Here is a 20,959-nt window from a genome sequence, read left to right on the forward strand (position 1 = left end):
TGTTTGCATCTCAGTATGGCTTTGTATATTTCATGAGCTGTTACCAGCATTTGGTAACTTCCCACACGAATGGGATTGCTTCCTCTTTGAGGGATGTGGAGAGCTCCTGGCTCTTTCAGTGAGGTCTCACATCAGGCTACCACGGTGTTCAGCAGAATATGGCAGATCCATTTTTCTCGAGGTATATTTGGGAAAATAGAGACTTCATTCTGTGAGGAAAATACTAGTGATGAGACGAAAGAACATCTCAGTGAGGAAAGATGAGGTTCTTTCTCTGACATTTGTTTGATCCTCATCTCTCCTCCCATTTCTTTAGTCTTTACAGTCGTCTTCCTTTATTTCAGTGGCACAGCTAGGAGGAAGGTGGAGGTTCACTCTTTTTGCTGGCATCATACTCCTCTCCCATTTTTCCTTTCTATCTCCTCAGTCTTCTGAAATGAGAGCTGGAGCTCTGTCTGCCTGCTCACACCCTGCTGTGGTTCATCATCATGGGAGCACAGGGTTTTTGGGTTTGTTTGGTTTGGCTTAAAAAATCTGTAGAGGTTGAAAGAGGGAGTCATTAGCCAATGGGCTCATAAACATGAAGGGAATCTGAGTCAGAAAACCCCTGTGGACAAAACAGGTGCTCATTGCCCTGAGGCATGTCAGCCTCGGAACGTAGGTGCAGCAGACAGAAGGGGGTGGCTGTCAGTGACCACAGAACCTGGGGAAGAACGGCTTGTCTTTGCTACTCGTGTGTTTATGGTGAGACTGAGACTTGCATGTCTGGGCCCCATCATCTTTCTGAGAAGCTTGAACTTAAAATCTTTGCATCTATCCACAGATTCCCTGTGTAACAGCCTAGTGCAAAAGAGGCAGACCCAAGGTTGTCCTCCTTCCTTTGTACAAGCCAGAACAATTTTGTCAAATATTTTCTACTTTCATCCATGCAATCTCCAGCCAGTTCCTCATCCTCCCGGGATGCTCTTATTATCAACGTGTTGAGACAGTCCATCCCAATGAGTAGTTACTTCACTTCAAGTGTTATCACTGGCAGCTTAAGTGTCATGGACAGGACCTTCTTGGGGATACTGACTCAGAGCAGTAAACAATTAGTAGGACATACTGATCTAAACAGAAGAGGCGCATGGTAATGCCACATATCAGTTCATGACCTCATTGAGGCACTATTAGCCAGGACCTTCTTCCACTTCACACTTAAAATGGTGCCTTAAGATAATGTCAGATTGCTTTCTGCTTATGTCAGTGAGTTTGGTACTTTTTCACTACATGGTATTAGAGAGAAATCAAAGGGCTTTGAGCAGGACAGCATCAGTAGCTGTTATCACTTCTATTAAAGACCTCTGTTCTTCAGTCCTGGCACTTGTAAAGCATCCATTCCACATCCCTCTCCAGATGCTTCTTGCCACCTTCCTCTGAACTAATTCTCCTGGTGGCATCTGCATTGTCCAGGAGAGTTAATTATCTTCAGATTGTCTTTTGCTGGATGCTGCTTACAGCCTTCCCTGGGAGCAAACCCCTGGTTAGATCTCTATAAAAATGTGGTCAGGTTTTCTTCTGTGCCTGTAAGCAACCTTGCCTGTTCTCTTCTGCTTAGCAATGGGAGAGCATAGTTAACACACACTGGCTGTTGATCCAGGCCTTTTGCTTTATTGCTCTGGCTTAACAATGAAATTGCTTTGTTCCTCTATGTACAGCGTGGGCTGGCTTATCGTAGGTCACCGCATCTCTTTGCAAAGCTTGCCTGAACCTGAATATTCAGTGTGGTGAGCAACCTCACCTGCCTTGCTGAATGTCAGGGTAACATATTCATCAGTCCTTGTTTTATTTATTTTTATCTTGTCTGTGTTTCCACTTCTTTTCCCCCCCACATTAGCATTTTTATCTTTCATTTTTCCTCTTTTTCAGACTGTTACCTTTTACTTCTGCATGCTCTGTCAAGCGAGGAGGGACAGGATGAGGTACAAATCTGTCTGTCCCTTTTCCCACCCTGCCATCACTGACAGGTGAAGGAAGCATTGCTGTTGGCATGGTAGAGATAACGCTTGTCTGTGTAGGCACCGTAAGGAAAGCATTTCTGTATCCATCCTGGCCTTTGGTAGGTGCCTTCCCACCTCTCTGCTCTCAGGAAGGGCTCTGCAAAAGGAGTCTGAAGCAAGCAGGCTAAAAGAAGTCCAGCGGCCTTCTGAAAATGGATGAGCTTTTGAAAGAGTCATCTGGTGAGTGCCACGGATCTCAGTGCTCAAGCTGGCCAGTTAAACTCCTTTGATTTCAGTGCTTTCCTCGTGGCAGTTTCCCCCTTTGTCACAAGAAGCCTGTTGCAAAATGAAAGATCATTTCAAGTGTTTTCAAACTTTGTTTTCAAACTCTAAGTGTAAACTTTGCTGCTGTCTCACACGGTATGGGAGAGGAAGCTCAAGGGTCCCTCTGCACAGACCTGTTATTCATTTGTAGCTCACCTCCTGCTCCAGTATAATCCACTGCTTATATACTTACTTCTAAGCATGCCCTTGTACAAGGTGGTTTGGGAAGGGTGTTACCTACCTAAACATACTAAGAGCATCTGCATGGAGAGTTACTGTGGAGTAGTCAGTATACTATATATTATCCACTGTGTACAGACAAGTTCTGATTTGTTTCTGCTTTATAGAGTAGGAATTGGAAAACGAAAATGAAGGGTATTTTTCTACACTGAAAAGTTAACTCTGGTTTAAGGTACTTAATAGTTCAGTATACGAGGTCTTGCTGGAGCCACTCTCTGATACTTCAGGCATTCCTGGGTAGCACAGCCCTCTTTTAGAGAAGGTGTCCATACACAGATGCTGTCAGGAAACAGCCGGACTGGCATAACTCAGGCAGTTTACCCAGCGTCTCGTGGGAAATCTATGGCAAAGTAAAGACTGAGTCCTTTCAAGTTTCTATGTGACTGCATCAAGATACTCTTCCTCCCATCATATACTTTAGTAAAACTTTGTGCAAGTGATATAACTGCTATTACTTCTGCAGTTCGCACTTCAGTGGTGCTCAGAGTGGGAGCCACGTGCATCTGGCAGAAGGAAGGGAGGTGTGCTGACAGCACTGGAGACAGCAGCTTGCTCTGTTTTATAGCTGTGGCCCATGTTTACCTGGCATAATGGTCTAATGAATCAAAACCTTGGAGCAGTTGCAAAGTTGGGATGCTTCTGTTGTCCAGCAGATTTTATTGGTCAGCCTTGGGTAAGGAGAGCTCAACAGTGAAATGATATTCAAACCTCTTCGTCTTGGTTCCTTCACTGGCAGTCTGTGCTGAACAGCTTTGAATTATATTGTGGTGTTTTTAGGAGCTGGATACGCTCTGTGGAAATACTGAATAACAGCCTATTCTGAAAGAATATTTCTTGTAAACTACTTCTCTCCATTGCTTTCATGTGTTCTTTATCATGCAAATGAAAAAGAACCTTTATGCCTTAAAGCTAATTTACTCTCGCTCCTGAGCAAAATTATAATGATTTTTTTTTTTGTGTGTGTGTCACAAGAACAATTTGCTATTGTGCAAATAACTTTTATTTTTCAATTAGAGGATTATGATTTCATTGAGGAATAAGCAACAGGAGCAGGTGAGCTTGTGAGACTCGAATGGGTATTTTCATGTAAATAACTCGAAGACGAAGAGGGGAGGTCAAAGGGAGAATAATAATGAGGAATGTATGTCAGACACTATTTATAAGTAGGTTATTTTCATACAGACGTCTGGCCATTGCTGAAGGGTTAGTGTTGTGAAAACCAAAGTATACGTGCCTAGGATTATTTTGTACTAAACCTTTTTCTTCTACAAAATGTGATGACTGAGGGCTTTCAACAAAGAGGTGTTCATAAAGTCTGCTATAGGACTTGCTGAAAGGAGTTACCTGACTATGATCGATGCTCAAGTAGAGCAGAAGAAAACGGTTACTTTTCTCTACAAAAGCCCGATTCAGAACTGAGCTATGAATATATTTTGCTTGCTGAAGGTAGGTGAGAGTAATGTGGATGCTTTGTATCTAAAACGAGATTGTGTTTAAAATCTGTATAGAGTTTTGCTACATTATATGCATAAACTTCTGCTACATTCATGTCTGAGAAAAAAACTCTTCAATGAATGGTTTTTATCCTTTTTGTATCTCCTCTTTTTCAAAAAATTAAAAGCAAGGATATCTAGCACATTTGCAAGGCCTAAATTTGATTTTCCTCCTATGAACTCTGGGAATGGGTTTATAATGTTTATAGTTCTGTTCATGAAGAGATTTCTGCCTTAAAGAGAAACTTGGAAATGTTGTTTACAATGTCAGTATCTGTAAGTGCATAGGGACATAGTAAATACCTCTGGCATTAGCTCAAGAGCAATTTGTTTTTGCTTCATCTTCTCAACTCCAATGTATTTCTTTGTTAGATGACAATACAAACTATCCTTGTCTTTCTATTGGTGTTTAAAGTAGCACATATTTTGAAGGAATTTTAAAGAACTTGGATGAGTGGCTGAAAATCAGCTTTAACAGAAGACAAAAAGCATGACTGGTTTTCAGATGAGTCAATTCTTTGAACCAGACAGCTGTATGAGTGTGAGGGACTGAGAATGTATGGCATCAGAGAATAGGGCTGCAGCATTTCAGATTGAAATCAGTTTAAAGGTTAGTGAGAAGGTGTTTCATGGCTGGCTAACGCTGTGTGAGTTTGCACTGCTGCCTCAATTGCTCTGTCTTCGTACTGGATCCACAAAGCCATGGCACATGCCTGTCATCAGCCCTTCTGCCCGTGTTGCTGTGGACTTAAGTTTCCTCCGAGCTTATAAGAGTGCCAGCTAACTGTGCTGTAAGTGTTAAATTCTTTCTACCTGATATTTCAAATTAAGCTTGAACCAGTCAATGTGCTTTTTAAAATACAGGGCTTCTCTTTTGTATTCAGGGAGAGCACTTTTAAGTACTCCTTTAGCACAAACAAGTTGGTAGAGGTCACAATGAATTTACTTCCCTGCTGGTATGGCAGTAGTTATAATTTATCTAAATTGGAAGGAAATCTTGTATGGGCTACAATCTAAGTAGAAAGCAGCCATTGCAGACTGCAATAGATGTGTCACAAATCAATACATCTTTCACTTGTGCAGAAGGGAAGACAGATTCAGTCTAGAAGCTGGATTCAGTCCAGCTTCTTCAACTAAAATCTAATTCTAGTGATGTCTGAGAGCAGAGCACAAACTAAACTCTATTGGTTCTTTTTAATACTGAAGCAAGTAAGATGAAACAAGCACAGTAAGTACCAGAGAGTTCTTGTAAATCTGTTCAGAAGTTCTTCAAATAGAATGTGTCCTCCATAGCCTGAGAAAGATGGTCACCCTAGAGTTAGTGAAAATTCCACCCTAAAAGGCTGGTGAACTTGCATTATGCACTGGACTCTATTTTCTTGTCTTCATTCCATTTTGAAGCTGTGGTTGCCCCAGAAGTGTTGATGGAATGAGGACAGATTAGCACTTAACTCTTAATTTGGACACAAGTTTTGGACTGCAATGTATGCGTCTACAGCTAAGTTGCATTAAGACCCATCGTTGGTTGTATCAGTAAATTTCTGTCAGAAGTGTGGTTGTCACCTGGCTGTGAAAGCCTAGCAGAGAGCTGTCAACTTGATTGGAAACAGGCTTTCACTGGATTATGAGCAGAGAAGCTTTGGATGAGATTATGGAGTTAATACTGGCTCAAATATGTGCCTTTCGCAGTGTCAAAAAGGTGGGAAATCTGACAAATTCTTTTCCTTTGTGTCTTTTATTCACAGGCATTATTCTCAGCCAGGGACTGGGATGTTGTTTCTCTCCCATAGTGATTATGCTAGAACACAGTACAGCTCAGGCTTGTATGCTTTGCTGGGAACACAAGGGCTGTTTCTGAACTCTTTAGGACCAGCCATGAGGACAGTTTATTCTTTTGTCTTGCAAGGAACCTGCTGGTGTGCTTATAGTTAGGCTGTCTGTGTGCTGTAAAATGAAAATTTGGGATGAGACAGATGAATTAATTCTGAATCTCTTCACACCTTGTTGAGCTGCTAATTTAGCTCTTTGTTAAGTTGTATGGTACCACATTGTTAAACTTACTGTGGCCCAGCTCAGAGAACAGGTATACCTGATGCAAGCATGTAATCCTTGTACCAGCATTCTTTGGAGTCTCTGTAGAAGCCTTCTAAAGGCAGAAATCCTTTAAGATTTAATTGGACTTTCCACTTCATCAGAGCTGACGTGTTGTTCTGGGAGGACATAGTTGTGTGTTTTACTGGAAATGAATAGGCAAACTGCCACAGAGCTAAGCTGCATCTCTTTAAGTAGAAGTTCAGCTGTAGAACACCTCTTGCAATGTGGGCAAGATTTCCTAAAATGCTCACGTTATCTATTTTAACTGACTTCTTATGCCTACAGACGTTCTGCTGTAGCTGCAGCTAAAAGTAGGCTGTATAAGTAGGCCAAATCAGTCGTCATTAAGATGTATTTCTGAGATTCTGTCTCTATTTCAAGGCATGTTTTTGAAAATATGACTTGGTCTTGCAGTGACAAGCCTGCAGTGCTCCCTGTGATGTGCTCCTGTCAGGTCTCTGCCCTGTGGGGCAGGCCAAAATCCATATTACCCCATATTCTCCTGATAAGTGGAATTTCAAGAAGAAAAGCACTCTGTTTTAATAAGCTGCAGAGCATATGCAGATCTCAAGAACCCAAACCGTACTGATAGCATTATCTTGCTTGCAATACAAATTGGTTTGGTCTAGGACAGTTAAATATAAGATAATCTTTGTAGCAGGTAGGGCAACAAATACTTTACATACAGGGAACCGTCACTTACAGACCTTGCTCAGAAGTAACAGCAGAAGGTCAAAGCACACTTGATGCCCTTGGAGGACACACACATTTTCTTTGTAGAATTTGCAACCGTGTTAATTACAGTGCAAGGAGAGCCTTCTTGGGAGCCTTCTCTCAAAGGCTCCCTTCTCAAGTCATTAAGAACTCTGCATACTCTATTACATCTTTGCCACTTCTCAAACCTCTTCTGCTCTACACTGCAGCTTCGATCACAGCAGATGCCTGGCTGAGGGGACTGTGTCTGCATACATGTTGTCTGCTCCTTGGATGACTTCAGTGCTGGTCAGTAAGTGGCCAAATCTGGATTCTTCTTCATTAAGCTGTCACATAAACAGTGCTAGTGTTCCCACCACTCCCAAACCTGACTTCGAAGGATTGCAACATACTCTAAGGACTATTCTATTGGAACTGTATATTTAATGGAAAATATACGCTAGAAATGAGTGCAATAAGTAGAGTGCAATGAATCTGCTCTAAGTAGGGAATAGAATCATATGGATAGGAAGAGCTATTGAGCAGAGTATTAAAAAACAAAGCCACCAAGCAAACAAACAAAAGCCTGCGTGTTTGTTGAGCTGCAGAAGTTTCACACAAAAAGTGCTCTTCTGCTCCCATTTTACTAACAGAATGGAAGACAGAGGATATGCGTTCCTAAATCGAATTATTCCAAGACATCTATTTATCTAAGACGTGTAAGACATCTGAACCTAAGTGTAAGTAACCATGCTCAGTGGGATTCACCTTACACAGGAGAGGAAGAGAACAGTTCTTACAGCGCAGGAACAGATGGCTAGATTGTGTGTAGGAAAACGGAAGAGTTCCTTGAGACCTCATGGGGTAAAAATAAATAAATAAATTCTACCACCTAGCTCATTAGATCAGAATTATAGAATGACTTGTGTTGGAAAGGACCTTAAAGGTCATCTAGTTCCAGCCTCTCTGCTACAGGCAGGGACACCTCCCTCTGGACCAGGTTGCTCACAGCCCCATCCAGCCTGGCCTGGAATGATTCCAGGGAGGGGGCATCCACAACCTCACTGGGCAACCTGTGCCAGTGTCTCACCACCCTCACAGTAAAGAATTTCTTCCTGGTATCAAGTCTAAATCCACCCTCTTCCTTTTACCACTAGGGGCTGAAATACGAGTTATGGCTAACTGAGGGTTTTACAGGCATTCCTTGTATTTACAAATAAAATACTTGACTTTTTAGGCCAGTGCAGTTAGCTGGTACACCAGGCAGCGCAGAAGCCGTGTGACATGACTATTTTTGGATTTGTTTTTTAACAGTATGTCATAATTCTTGGGAGTGTTTTTTCATTGCTTCATGAAGAGTAAAATATAAGTATTATGGTGGTGAATGCTCTCACATAAACCCAAGGGATGTGATTCTTACCAAAAAAAATGATTCATATAAACTTACAGAACCGTCAGACTCATTAAAAGGCCCTGAAAGAACATGATTGTTAAATGGTTTGGTTCCATTTTCCCCCCCTGCCTTTTGGCTTTGAGATTTTGCTGTTGTTTATTTAAGACTTTCAATTATTGAGTGCTTTTAACTACACTTTTAGATACTTCAGTAAATTATTGAGCAGTTTTCTGCCGTGTTATTTGCATGTTTGGATTTTCTCTGCTTATGCTGGAACGATACCAACAACACCTGCAGCAAAATGCTCACGAGAAATAAACATTAAAGAAAAATTACATAGAAAATTCTTTACTGCATACAACAGACTCTCAACTGCATGGAGGGAAACATACATATCACTAAATTGATGTATCTTGTGAAACATTACTTTACGATTCCCATTTTGCTGAAAACAAACTAGTTTGATGTATTTAATATTCAAGTTAGCTTTGAAATGTGGAGTTAACTTGGTACTTTATATATATAATATGTCGACCACAGTGATTTTATCAAGCTGCTGGAAAGCTGAAATTTGAGAAGTGCAAAGCTTCCATAAAAATCATACAATTTGATGTAAATGCATGCTTGCCTTTTTTTTCTTCCTTTTGATCCCGGGTGTGGGAAAAGTGCAACATGGATGACTCTTAGTGTGCTTTTATGCTGCTGTTTCCCATCTCTTATGGGTGCCAGGTCAGTATCCTATTTTTGAGGGTCCTGTAAGCTTTTTTGGTCTTCAACAGAAAAGCAAGTCTTGCAAAATGAGTGTTAGATACACCTGCTAACAGATATTCACCTTATACCACTTGTGTATCTCTTATTTTTCTCACCTTGACTGCTAATAAGTTCTTTAGATTTAATACAATCAAATCAACGAACGTGTGAGTGGAAACATTAGCAAAGCTCCCAATTCCCTGTAGAGTGCACAGTCCTAGAAAGTTTGACCAACATCAGAGGCTTTTCTTTCTTTTCCCAGGCAAGTCCTTTTCCAGCCAGAACAGGCAGTTCTTAACAGCCCCGCAGTCTTGACAATGAAACAGTAAAACTGGGACGCAGGAGGAATTTGGGGAGTTTCAGTATAAAAAGAATAAAATGTTACCAACTGGAAAGAAACTCTCCATGCACTCTGGGAACACTGAAACACACAGGAAAACCGGAGAAGGATAAGTAGATCTGGAATCTGTAGTCAGTGTGATTAACTCTGCATTTGGAACTGCAATCACCAGGAGATTTTCTGACCCAATTTGTGGCAGAACTGTTTGGAACAGAGTGGTTAAGAGAATGTCCTTCTAAGTGCAACGGGTGTGTTTGTACAAGGATTTAGTGTGTTGTCAATACCCAGCTTGCTTTTCAGCATCACATTACAGTTGGCTTCTCAAGCTGTCTGGACTTACTGTGGGTTTGAGTAAACAAGATGTTTTGTAATACTCCTTATTTTTGCATTAACTGTGCCATTAATGGTTGTAGAAATTGGTAGTTCTGGTCAGCCCCAGGAAGACAGTACTTCAAATCACGGCATGTATTTTAGCCTACTAGTGAAGGAGAATCTCAGGTCACTAGGAGAGAATGCCGGGTGAGCCTAGAGTCCTTGTAACGTCAGGTGGAATAAGTTCTGCCTCATTTATTTCATGACAGACTCAAGACAAATAAGGATGCATTTATTTCTCTCTCTCTCTCTCTCTTTTTTTTTTTTGCAAAGAATTTAAGTGATTATAATGACAAAGGAGATCACTACTAAGAGCAGCACTCTACAGAAGACAAATGTGAGATGGAGTTAACAGTGAGGCATGGTGGCAAATGTTACTGCTTTCACATCCTTGGGGTTACATTCTAGCCCACATCCGTGGCATAACATTCTCCCTACCTGCTCAGCACAACATCTCTATTGAGGTAGTGGGATTTGGGCAATATGTATTTTGATACTGAGCTGTTCTGTAGCTCATTTGCAGCAATGTTACAGCAGTAAGGTTTGTCATTTGGGAGCACAATTCTCCACTCACCGTCCTTCCTTTCTTATGTGTCTGAGGGACCTTGAGAAAGTAGAGCTGCCTTTTCTCTGCATTTATCTGGGAGATTCTTTTTTTTCCTCAAGTTCTCCTTCCAAGCCTCTTCACTAATAAGAGTGAATCCTAGCATTCTGTTTACTGTTTTTATACCTGTTGTGGGAATTCACTCGCAAAGGCTTCTCTATACTGTCTGCCATCTCTGTCTTGGCTTTCTTCCATGCATCTGGTATTCTTTTTGCCTCCGAGTTGTACAGAAGAGCAAACAATATTTATGTGCTTCTGGCAGCTTCTTAGTTTCTCTTTTTGAGATGACCATTAGTCAGGAGTTAGCGAAGTCAGGAAGACACTAATGTTCCCTTGTAATGGGAATTCTAGAATGCATGACTGGTTATGTAGGGTTTTTGACATGACTAAAATTTAATTTAGAACTTTTGATTTGTTACCAGTTCTTGTGCCTTAGTATTACTAGGGGAAAGTAGAAATTAGTAATGATTCTTTACATTACCTGAGGCCTTAAGCTGTCGGAAGAGAGTTTTACTTGAGCAGTCTTGTGGCTAATAGAAGGAACAGGCTAGAAACCATCCGTAGACATTTTCATGTCACAAGCAGATTTGAAAACTATATTCAACCTTCTTGCTATTGAATGTATTTCACTGTTTGAAATTATTTCCATCATATTCATGGACCTATGCTTTAGAATTATGGAAAAAAAAAATTCTTCCTTCAGTTTAGAAGCTTTTGCGTGGCTGGAAGCCAGGCTTAACTATATTACTAGTGACTTGGATGTGGATGTGAAGCAACAGCAGTAGAGTGATAGGGTGCAGTTTCTTAGGACCATAACAAGAATAATTGCATTTTATAGAATAAAAAGCATTCTGGAGTTGTGCCTTTTACAGAGTATAGTGCTTATAGCAATCTTGAAAAGTTAATTGTTGCTGGGTCTTGTTGATGCTTAAGTGACTTTTCTTCTCACAGATATCCAGATTTCTAGAAAGCAGAAATGACCATGACTGCCAACAAGAATGCCAATATCAACAGCAGAGCTGGAGGGAGTAAAGTGCCTCGGGACAGTCTGGATAGGTAAGTGAACTGAAGGTTATGTGGACTCTGAGAAAAGTTTGTCTGTTTGGAAGAAAATCTTTGCTCAAAGGCAAGAAAACTCTATTCTGACAGAGAGCTTTGCTGGGCTGAGGGAAGTATTTTGTAAAGCAGAGGAATTTAAGTATGAGAAGACCTGTTTTTGGCATATTTCGGTTGCATTATTGTGGCTCATCGGCAGGTTATGATGATTGCAAGAAAGGACTTGTGTGGAAGGCATTGTGTAGGCCTCAGTAGAGCTGCATTTCTGAACCACACATCTGTGTCTGCTTTTCAGGATTGCTAATCCCCCATTTGTATATTGCATCAGTTTCTGTCACATTTTGTATGCTTTATCTGCACTGGCAGACAGAGTGAAGAGACTACTTTGTGTTGCAGGTCTAGCAGCAAGTGTGAAAGGGCTGAATGTAAGGCACTGGGAACGTCTTTGTTGTTTTGCTTATTTCTGATCCTTTCTGTAGCATTAAGTCATTTATGGAGCAAGTAGATCAACAATTTACCATTCACAGGCAGGGGGAAAAAGTGGCCTGTCTCATTACTATGTAATGTGTTCCGCAGACTCAGTACTGTAGCCAGGGATGCTTTAACTCCCCAGGCCTGGCAATCCTGAAGGAATTGATCTGTTTAGACTAGTCCAGGGAAGACAGTGAGCTTGCAAAATTGGGCATGTTTATATGTGGCTTGGAAATGCTATCCTGACAAAGTTCCAGTCCATCAGGAGGCTGTGATGTGATTGTGCACAGTGATGCAGATGCCTGTAAATAACAGGTATCTTTCAATCATGATATAGCAGAAAGCGTAGTGTTGGTAATTGCTTCCTTGTGCATTATTTTACAATGAAAAAAAACTTTTTAGAAGACAAGATGTTTCCCTTGGGCAACTCTTCTTTGGAAAATTGCTTTGGAATGCAAATAAACAACTCATCTGCAGTCAACAAGTTCATACATCCTAGTCAGATGGAGTCTTGTTCTTGGCCACAGTCTTCACAAAACAGTGCTGACTGATTCAGAATCCTCTGTGATTGTGGCCTTCACAGAGGACAAAACTCTGTAAGGCATTAAGCAGGGTGCAGCAGAATGGTTTCGCATCCAGAAATGAATGTGCTAGAGGGGAAAAATGGTGGAATTCTCATTTATTCCTTGAACACTTTGGGAGCATGGGTTGTACTAGTGTAACTGACATGCTCCAATCACTTTGAACAGGAAGGGCTGGATCAGTTCCAGCCATGCTTTCTTGAGGGTAGCATGCCTGATAAGCTGTACCAAGGCTACTCCTAGCTGCCAGCAGTACAGTGTATGCATGGGAGGGTTATACTGGGATAGCTTTGTTGTTTCAAATAAATTAATAAAGATCGTGATTCAAGTGAGTAGATCACATAATTACAGATTAATTTACTTGCTTGAAAATGAAATTTCAGAGACACAAAGTCCCTGTCCTGGCAGCTGCCAGGTAGAATAATCAGCATAGATGGAGAAGCTTGGAGAGGAAGATCAAAGAGAGTTAGCTTTGATCTTAGCGGGGAGCTGTAGGTCAGCTTGAAAGTCATGTTGAATCCAGGCTTGGTTTGGCATACTCACCATTGTATTTTGAACTTTTCCAACCACAAACAATAAAAAAAAGGAAAACAGGAATTAATTTTTGAGATTAAATTGATTTTTCTTTCAGTGGATTGCTTTTTTTTTTTTTTTTTTTTTTTTTTTACTTAAAGCAAAATCTCTGTTCTGTGTTTAAACTTTCTGGATTTTTTTTTCTCAGTTTTGATCATCCTTACATATTTGATGCACATATGTTTGCCACTTCCTTGCCTTTTGTGTCTAATCATCTATTTCTCTCGCTATACCTTCTCTCTTGTCTACATATAGTATTGAATCACAGTAGCTTCAGGAATTGTTCCTGAGTTGGGTGGATGGTCTCGTCCTGATTACCACAGGACAGGTTGACTACAAAGTAGAGGTGAATTAATAATCACCTTAATTAATAATCTGCCATAGGCGGAACCCTGACCCTGGTCTGGCTTCTGCTAGTGACTTCCTTTGTGGTGCTGTCACACCCTTCCCTTGTCTAAATCTTTCATTATGTTGATTTGCCTTTCTTCCTCCAGGTACTGTTCTAGTTTCACTTTTTAAATCAGGCATCTGACTGCATCCATCCTAGTGTCCTTTGTTAGTCATATTATGCAACGGTAGCTTTGTTAAAGCTCAGCAGAAATTGACCTACTATCCTTATACAATTCCCACTTTCTTAGTTTGTGCATTTGGGATCTCTTCAAATCTGTAGAAAACAGAATAGTGAGGGTGTGAGGAGAAGGAGTGGATAAAGGAATTCCTAGAGGCATACACATCTGTGGTTATTAAAACTAAATCCTTAATAATATCTGGAATCTCATGTCATTAATCATCTTTTCATCAGTGCAGACAGATCGTTAAGTGCTGGGAACTTTGGTCTAGACTTGAGCAAACCTTGGATCTACTCTTCCATTTTCTTTTCCATTCTTAATAGCTTTGAAAATTCTGTAGGATACTAACTTGCTGGATAACAACTGTCAAATAAACTCTTTCCTTATCATTGCCATCTGTTTTGATTAGAATTTTTTAGAAAATGTTTTTATAAGTACAAGAATGAACCTGAAGCTGAGGAAATCTTTGAGTTGTACTTGCATGACAGGTGAGGAGATGAACGGATTGTCATGCACCAGTTCTCCATCCATTATTTTGCCTTAAGTAATCTTTCTCACCTGTTTTTGTGAAACCCTGTAAGAAGATATTTGAGTCAGCAATGGGGATTCTTCATCTTAGTCAGACTGTAAATCAGTGGAGTAAATGCTGGCATTATAAAACTTTAAGGCTTGCAGAATTTATTGCAAGCACATTCAAAGATCCACTTAAACTGAACAGCCATTGTCTCACTGTAGTACCAAATTTGAATGGAAATTTAGAAAACTGTATATATAATTTGTAGGGTAGAGTTTCAGTAAGGGCTGATACTGGCATAACACAGGTGTGTTTGTCTCTTGGTGTCTAAGACCTCTTTTTGGTGTTATTTTCTTGTCCTAGTTTTGTCGCAGTTTATGTAGCTGCAAGGTATGTTACAGTGATATAGCATTCCTATCTCTTTCAGATGCAAATCACAGTGAAATCTATAATAGTCTTTCGGACAACTTCGTTTGCAGAGCAGATCATCATAGATCATAGATTTGATTTTTAATCACAACAATCTTTGATGGAGAGAAGGTGCCTATATTATCCATAGCATATCTATACAATGTTTTGCAAGCATCAAGATTCTTGCAGTGGTCCCATTGGCATGAGGTACCCCTCATGTCGTTTCTCCTTCACAGTTGTGCTAATGGAAGTTCAGGAAATGAGACAGAGAAGAAAATGAAGACTTTTTTTAGAGGAGGATAATCAGTTTCTCACCTGAGAAACTGAGATTCACTGATTTCTTCTTTGAACACAGGAGAAGAAAGCCTTTCGATCTGAAGACAGTGAGGTGGTTTAAGTAAACATACATACTGATTAGTTCTGAAAATATCTGGAGTTCTTTGTTCGTTTGTTAAAAATGGACATTTATGTGTGCCTTAGGTGGTATGAGCTTGACTGTGCTCTGAATTTGTAGTTTTTTGGCCTAACAGAAAAGGAGAAGAAATTCAAAAATAAGTGGACATAGAAGAGCTGTGCTCCTGCTAGGTGGTGTTGCCCTGACATAAGCAGCGTTTGAATGAGAGACGGAATAAATTTTGGAAGATGAATTTCTAATGTAGGAAATATTAAAAAAATATATATATATGCTGATTTTAGCAGCATGTACATAGAGAGACTGCCACAGTAAGCTCGAACAAACATCCTTTCAGTTTCATGTCACAGGGCTTGATTTGGGAAGGTGGCCAAAGCAGAAGCCAGTCTTTGTTCCAGTTGTGCGAAAGGACTGTGTGGCTTTTAGTCTGGAAAACTACGTCACTGTAATCATGTTAGTTTCGGCACGGGTTGGGTTTGCGGTGTGGGCTGCTGTCTTTCCACCCAATCTACACAGGAGTGGTGTCACTCTCACTGAACTGGAGAGTGCTCTCCAGCTGGGCAATCAAGATTTAATAACCTGATAAGCTGGTGCTGCTGATGTCAGTGGGTTATAGAGCAGGGCGTCTGAAATTTGTACCAGCAAAGAATTGCTTCTTCAAATTACTTTGAGCACGGAGTTGCAAGTTGTTAGCTTCGTAGTCTAATAACCCTTGTAGATGTTCCTCTTTCTAAATACTTGTAGTTGGATCTTTGAATCAGATATAATCATGCATGATTAAAACTGGAATCTGGACTGATGCTTATCCACAAAACTTTGTGCTTTTGTTTGCAGTTCATTCTATCTGCTTTAATTGACCTGTATTTTTGAAGCAGCGACTTCTGTGCACATTAGCAACCAGATTTCAACTAGGGTATATCTGATCTGTGAGCTGCATCTCTCTTTTAGCCTGGAAACCCTCAAACCTCTAAGTATAGGTTTTGGTTTTTATCTCCCAGCAGTGAGTAAGGCCATTCCAGCTGTCACCAACCATTTGTCAGCTCCATTAGCCTGACATGCACCGAGATTTGTTTGTGCTGACTTTGTGGCTCGGGCCTTCAGAACTTAATTTAATGGGAGAGTATTTTAATTGGTAGGATCTGGCTTACTTCCAGCATAGGTAAAGATGATGCACGATGTAAATCAAATGACTCGTATCTCTTCAGAGACACCTACAGTGTTCTTGCTTGATTGTTCATAATTCCTTACATGTACCATAAAATAATGACATATTTCCTAGCTAACTGAGCCCATGGAGTAAGACTATGTCCAAGTTTATCATGAATCCTGCATTATTTGCTGTTATTATAGGTAACATTGATTGAAATTCAGAGGGAAGGTTCCTCAGGCTGATGCACCCTCTTGCTGCTAAACCAGAGGTCAGGTCTGGGCTGGGTTCCCAGGGTCTCTGCATAGCCCCCATCAATCCTATCAAGGGGAGGCCAGATACTCTGTTTCTCAAGCAGCAGGTCTTGGCACATGCTTGGTGCTTACTTTTTGTTTTGGGATGTTACAGATAACTCAGTCCTAGTCAAGCCAAATTCATCCAATTAACAGCAAATACCTTTTTTGAGTAAAATTAATTCTTAGTACTCATTAATAAACCCAGCTGAAATATTTTATTTCCTTTGAAGAAAGAATTTTGTGGTTGTGGCCTGGGCAGAGGATTTAGAAATATTTTGCCTTAGGAACTGAAACCTTGAGAATTCTTATATAAAAGAATTTGCACATGTATCTGGCATTAGGTTTCACTGATACTCTGATACTCTCCACACTGTAATGTGAACATCAGTGGCAATTGTTCACGCTAAGACCAAACACACGATGAGCGTTAAACTGTAGATGTCCAAATTTCTTGTCAAGACATTCATCCAGATGGAGTCCAGTCTGCCTGTACTCACAAACGATCTTCTGACTAGTGCACAGGTGCTGTGTTCAGAGCCAGGCTCAGTGCTGTGGATGAGCAGGTAAGGCAGGTCACTGTGAAGCAGCTCCTTTTCTGTTACTGTGAGTGTTGATGGAGAATCCTGGCTGTGTTCACCATGGTAGAGCCCTGGTCTCACCACGAGAAAAATATTAACGAAACAGAAAGGTAAACACAGTATAATTTTTAGCATATATTCATTTTGTGTGAATATGAATTTAAGGATTTGCGATATTTATTACTTGTATCAAGTCTTCTGGATGGAGCTGCTGTGAAGAAAGCAATAACTTGGAAATCAGAGCATGCATCTTCAGCTTCTGTGCGTGCCTCAAGATCTTGTGTGAACCCAGGAAGCCTGTGTTCTTCAGCTATCCTAAAAATGTGCTGGCAGTGCATTTTCCCTTCTGTTTTTTCCTCTTTTAACATGTTTCTGCTGCAAGTTCTTCAAAGCGTGAGGCTTTTGATGCTCTAAAATGAGACTTTGTTGTTCTTTGAATCTCATAAGTGTGCAGTTTTCCCAATAATCGCTGTGTGGTTCCCATCGTCTTAGCATAATTATGATGTTCTCTTATCTCTTTTTTTTTTTTTCTTAATAAGTATGTGAGCAGTGATATGAAAGCTGCTTCCTTCCCTTTTATGGATGGCTGCATTTCAGTTATGGTTTTCACCCAAGTTCAAAACAGTGTGGGAGAAAATCTCTCTACCTGGGCTCAAAGTTTCACTGAATGGTTTAAAAGGAGTCTCCATAAAATATCAGGTGCAGATATGAAGGGGGTCACCAAACCACTCTTCCTGTGTAAAAATGTCTTGAATGATGTGCCTATTTAAGCTTAACAGAAAATTTAGTGCGATGGTTGGATGCCAACTGAGTTGTGTTGTGATGATATACTGTGGGAAAACATGCTGGTGTGTTTGCTGCTGCCCCAACTCAACACCAAAACAAACAAACAAGTGAAGAAGAGAACTTTTCTGTGCAGTGGACATGCAGGTGTAGATGCTGAAGACAACAGCAGAGAAGGCAACAGAAGCTGGTAGTAGTTGGTGGTTTTGCACACCTTTTAGGAGATCTGACTCAGTGGCTTGGCAGTTGCTGTTTCATGCTTAGTTGGGTGTACAGGCTCTTGTTTACAAGGATTCTGGTGGGAGTAGAGTGAGACTTTGGCTTGGAAAGGAGCGATCTGTAATTGCCTAAAGCCAGTTCTTAATTTTGTACCCTTCAAAAATCAAGCTTATTTGCTCCATCAATTGTGGGGAGGTCAGGGCTAAAACAGCTCCCAATCCTGAGCACCCCTTGCTGTCGATATTTAGAAAATAGTTACAGATAAGCTTCAGCCAGACAACTAGACATGGAATAACTGATGCAAAATCCATTGTACTCCTTTAAAGAGGAAACAGCTTGAACTGTGCCACTGACAGACTTTCAGAAGGCTGATTCCCAGCAGCACTGCGCTATGTTCGGTTCAGAAAGAAATACAAAGCTGCTATTTACGTGGGGAAGTTGGTGGTGTGTTTGGGACAGCTCAGCCCCGAACTCAGCCTGTGGGAGATAGGGTGTGCTTGCTGTTATCAGAAACAAGTCAAAGCATTGGTTGAAATGACCCTGAAATTGGGAAAATCATGAATAGAGGCTTTGATTTTGTTGCTGCCCTTTATCTGTCAGAAGCACTGGTGGAGTGCTGGCTTATGATGGCCTGAGGCATCACGTTCCCTTCCCTCGCCTTGGTCAGATGTGACCTCTGGGGAGGTGGATCAGAAGGTCCATGAAGGCAGCATGAAAATCCTTTGCTTAACTTCTTCTCAGAGCAGTTCAGTTCTCATGGCACTTTAAATGCATGGTTCTTTTATATGCCATCACTAAAATTACCTTTTCTAAAAGGTTCATATTTGCTAAGAAGTCTGGAAAATAACGTTTAAAATGAGAAGGAGCAAGTCTTTAAAAAGCAGAGCCTTGTTATTGACAGGTTAGACTGAAAGCAGCACATTTAACCCGACTGTGTTCTGTTCCAGTACAAAGACTACATAGACTGACACTGAAATCTATATTTATTTAATCACGGATGGTTTCTATTTTTGCATGAGTGTACTCAGTCGTACGAGGGCTTGAACTGAACAGTTATATATTTTTGCAGCAAATTATTACAACAGCGGGGTTTTGGAAGTGTTTCTGATGTCTTTCTAGTGCTTTTACTGCACCGAAATGTAGTGAGTAAAAGCAGTAAGCAAGATATTTGCTAAAGCATTCAGTGCTGCAATAGGGAATCAGAGCAGGAGCTCTATGTCTTTTCTTTTAAAATCTGTTGGAGTGGGGATAAAAGTTGGACAGAAGCCCACAGGGGTTACAGCACAGGAGAGGTGTGCAAAGCATTTTTACAACGTGCTGCCGAAATTTCATAGTTTCTGGAGGAAGTTGTTCTTAGGAATGAAAATCTATTGGTTTCTGGACAAGGGAGACGATGATGATCTCACTGAATACACCAACAAAGACACAAGTTATGAGCTTTACTAATGATATTTCATATTCCATGAATATCTGTTTGTTAGGAGCTGCTCTAAGAGCCTCATCTCTTTACACTGAAGCTGCTGGAAAGCCACTGGTATAGGGGAACAATTTCTGTTCTCTGCCATAATCAGTCCAGGTCTGAGCCAGAAGTTCAGAGATGAAAGACTGTGTCCTTTTAGCAGCTTATTGTGCTGTTTAGTTATCCTAAAATGTAATTTCCCACTTGAGCAGAACGGCAAATTCAAAGACACAGCGGAACCTGGAAAGGGTGAGATTAAAAGGAAGATCTGAACGTCGTGAAATACTGAGGAGTGGAAGAGCTGTGTGTTTCTTCCCTGATGGAAAAAAGCAGTTTGTCCAAAAAGGCAGAGCAAGAAGTGAACTTCTTGCAGCATTCTCACATTCCTTTCGCTGACTTTGTCCTCTCAGTAACTGTAATGACTGTTCCACTATTCCCCAGACAGCATGGTGTATAGAAACTGTGAATTAGCCAAGTGCTTGATACAGTATCCACACTGAGTATCATCCTTATATTCACACTAGGGGAACATTAACAGTAAGTGGCCTTTAGAAGGAAATGAAACTTTAACTGTTTCCCTGCAAGGAGGAAAACAGAAGCTAATGGAAATACAGTTAGATGCAACCCCTGTTATTACAGTGCATGCATACAAAAGATGCTTATACTGCCTAGGATGCTTTGAGCAAGAGAATGTTTCAGCACAGCGTCTCAGAGTAATGCTCAGCCCTCTGTAGAGGGAGAATCCCATCTCGTTTATTCTGCATAAAGCCCAGGAGTTGCAAATTTGGGCCTGTAGTCTTCAGTGATGTATAGGACTTTTGGGTCATCCACCTTTATGTTTTTCATTAGCTGTGACTTCTTCAAAACTTCAGATGTTTCGTAATCATTGCAGTGAGGTTAGTTGCATTTGGGCCAGCTCCGGTCTATAGAACTATGCATTATCATTTCTCAGAAGTCATCTGTTTTTCCAGGTAACAGCACAACTATTTGAACCATGAAAGCAGAAACTACTGAAGAAGGATAGAAATGCTTTGTAGTACAAATCCTGCTAGCAAAGCCTCAGAAAGACTTCTTTCTTTTTCTGGTGGATGCTGGCTGGCAGCAGGACTGCTCACGTGGGGCACATGAGTGGATTGGGACAGGCTGGTATCGGTAATGCTCAGGTATGGGGTAGTTTGGTTAACCTTGTTGTCAGCAGGAGATGCTTGCAGCTGACTCAGCCCTGTGTGTGTGTGCAGGGGAACGCTTGCCAGGGAAGCAGCTGTGCCTCAGGGCTGCAGCAGAGGCTTGGAGGAAGACTTGGCAGTGCCAACAGTTGAATAACTGCACAGCCATCAGATGGCTCTCGGCTGAAACCTCTATCCCCTTCATTTGCTGCTGATTTAGGAAACCACTTTATGTCAACATAGGCAAATAGAGGAGATGGCAGATAGCCTGTGTCCTTTCCAAACTGTTGGCAGAGACTTGAAAGCATTTGCGTGTGGATTTTTAACCTCTCCCTTTCCCTTCTGGACAGCAGTGTCATTCACGTGGTCTTCAGGTCGGGCAGGCTTGTTAGCCATGTCCATCTGCATGTGATTCGGTGTGCCTGGTACAGCTCCTCTTATT

General features: G+C 41.0%; 1 protein-coding gene across 24 annotated transcripts in view; it reads left to right on the forward strand.

Annotated features, from left to right (window-relative positions):
- The window catches only part of DENND2B (DENN domain containing 2B), a 150,661-nt gene that overhangs the window by 57,443 nt on the left and 72,259 nt on the right, over positions 1-20,959 (forward strand). For 22 of the 24 annotated variants that reach the window (XM_046941985.1, XM_046941986.1, XM_015286487.4 and 19 more), the window contains one exon: positions 11,234-11,338. In XM_046941985.1, coding sequence (XP_046797941.1) covers positions 11,259-11,338 — 80 coding nt within the window. In that variant the 5' untranslated portion in view covers positions 11,234-11,258. Of the gene's footprint in view, positions 1-9,389; positions 10,143-11,233; positions 11,339-20,959 lie in introns of those variants that run through there. The other 2 variants (XM_046941992.1, XM_046941987.1) reach the window with 1 other exon arrangement.

This window comes from Gallus gallus, chromosome 5 (genome assembly GCF_016699485.2).
Source record: "Gallus gallus isolate bGalGal1 chromosome 5, bGalGal1.mat.broiler.GRCg7b, whole genome shotgun sequence".
In the NCBI taxonomy this organism is placed as follows: Eukaryota; Metazoa; Chordata; class Aves; order Galliformes; family Phasianidae; genus Gallus; species Gallus gallus.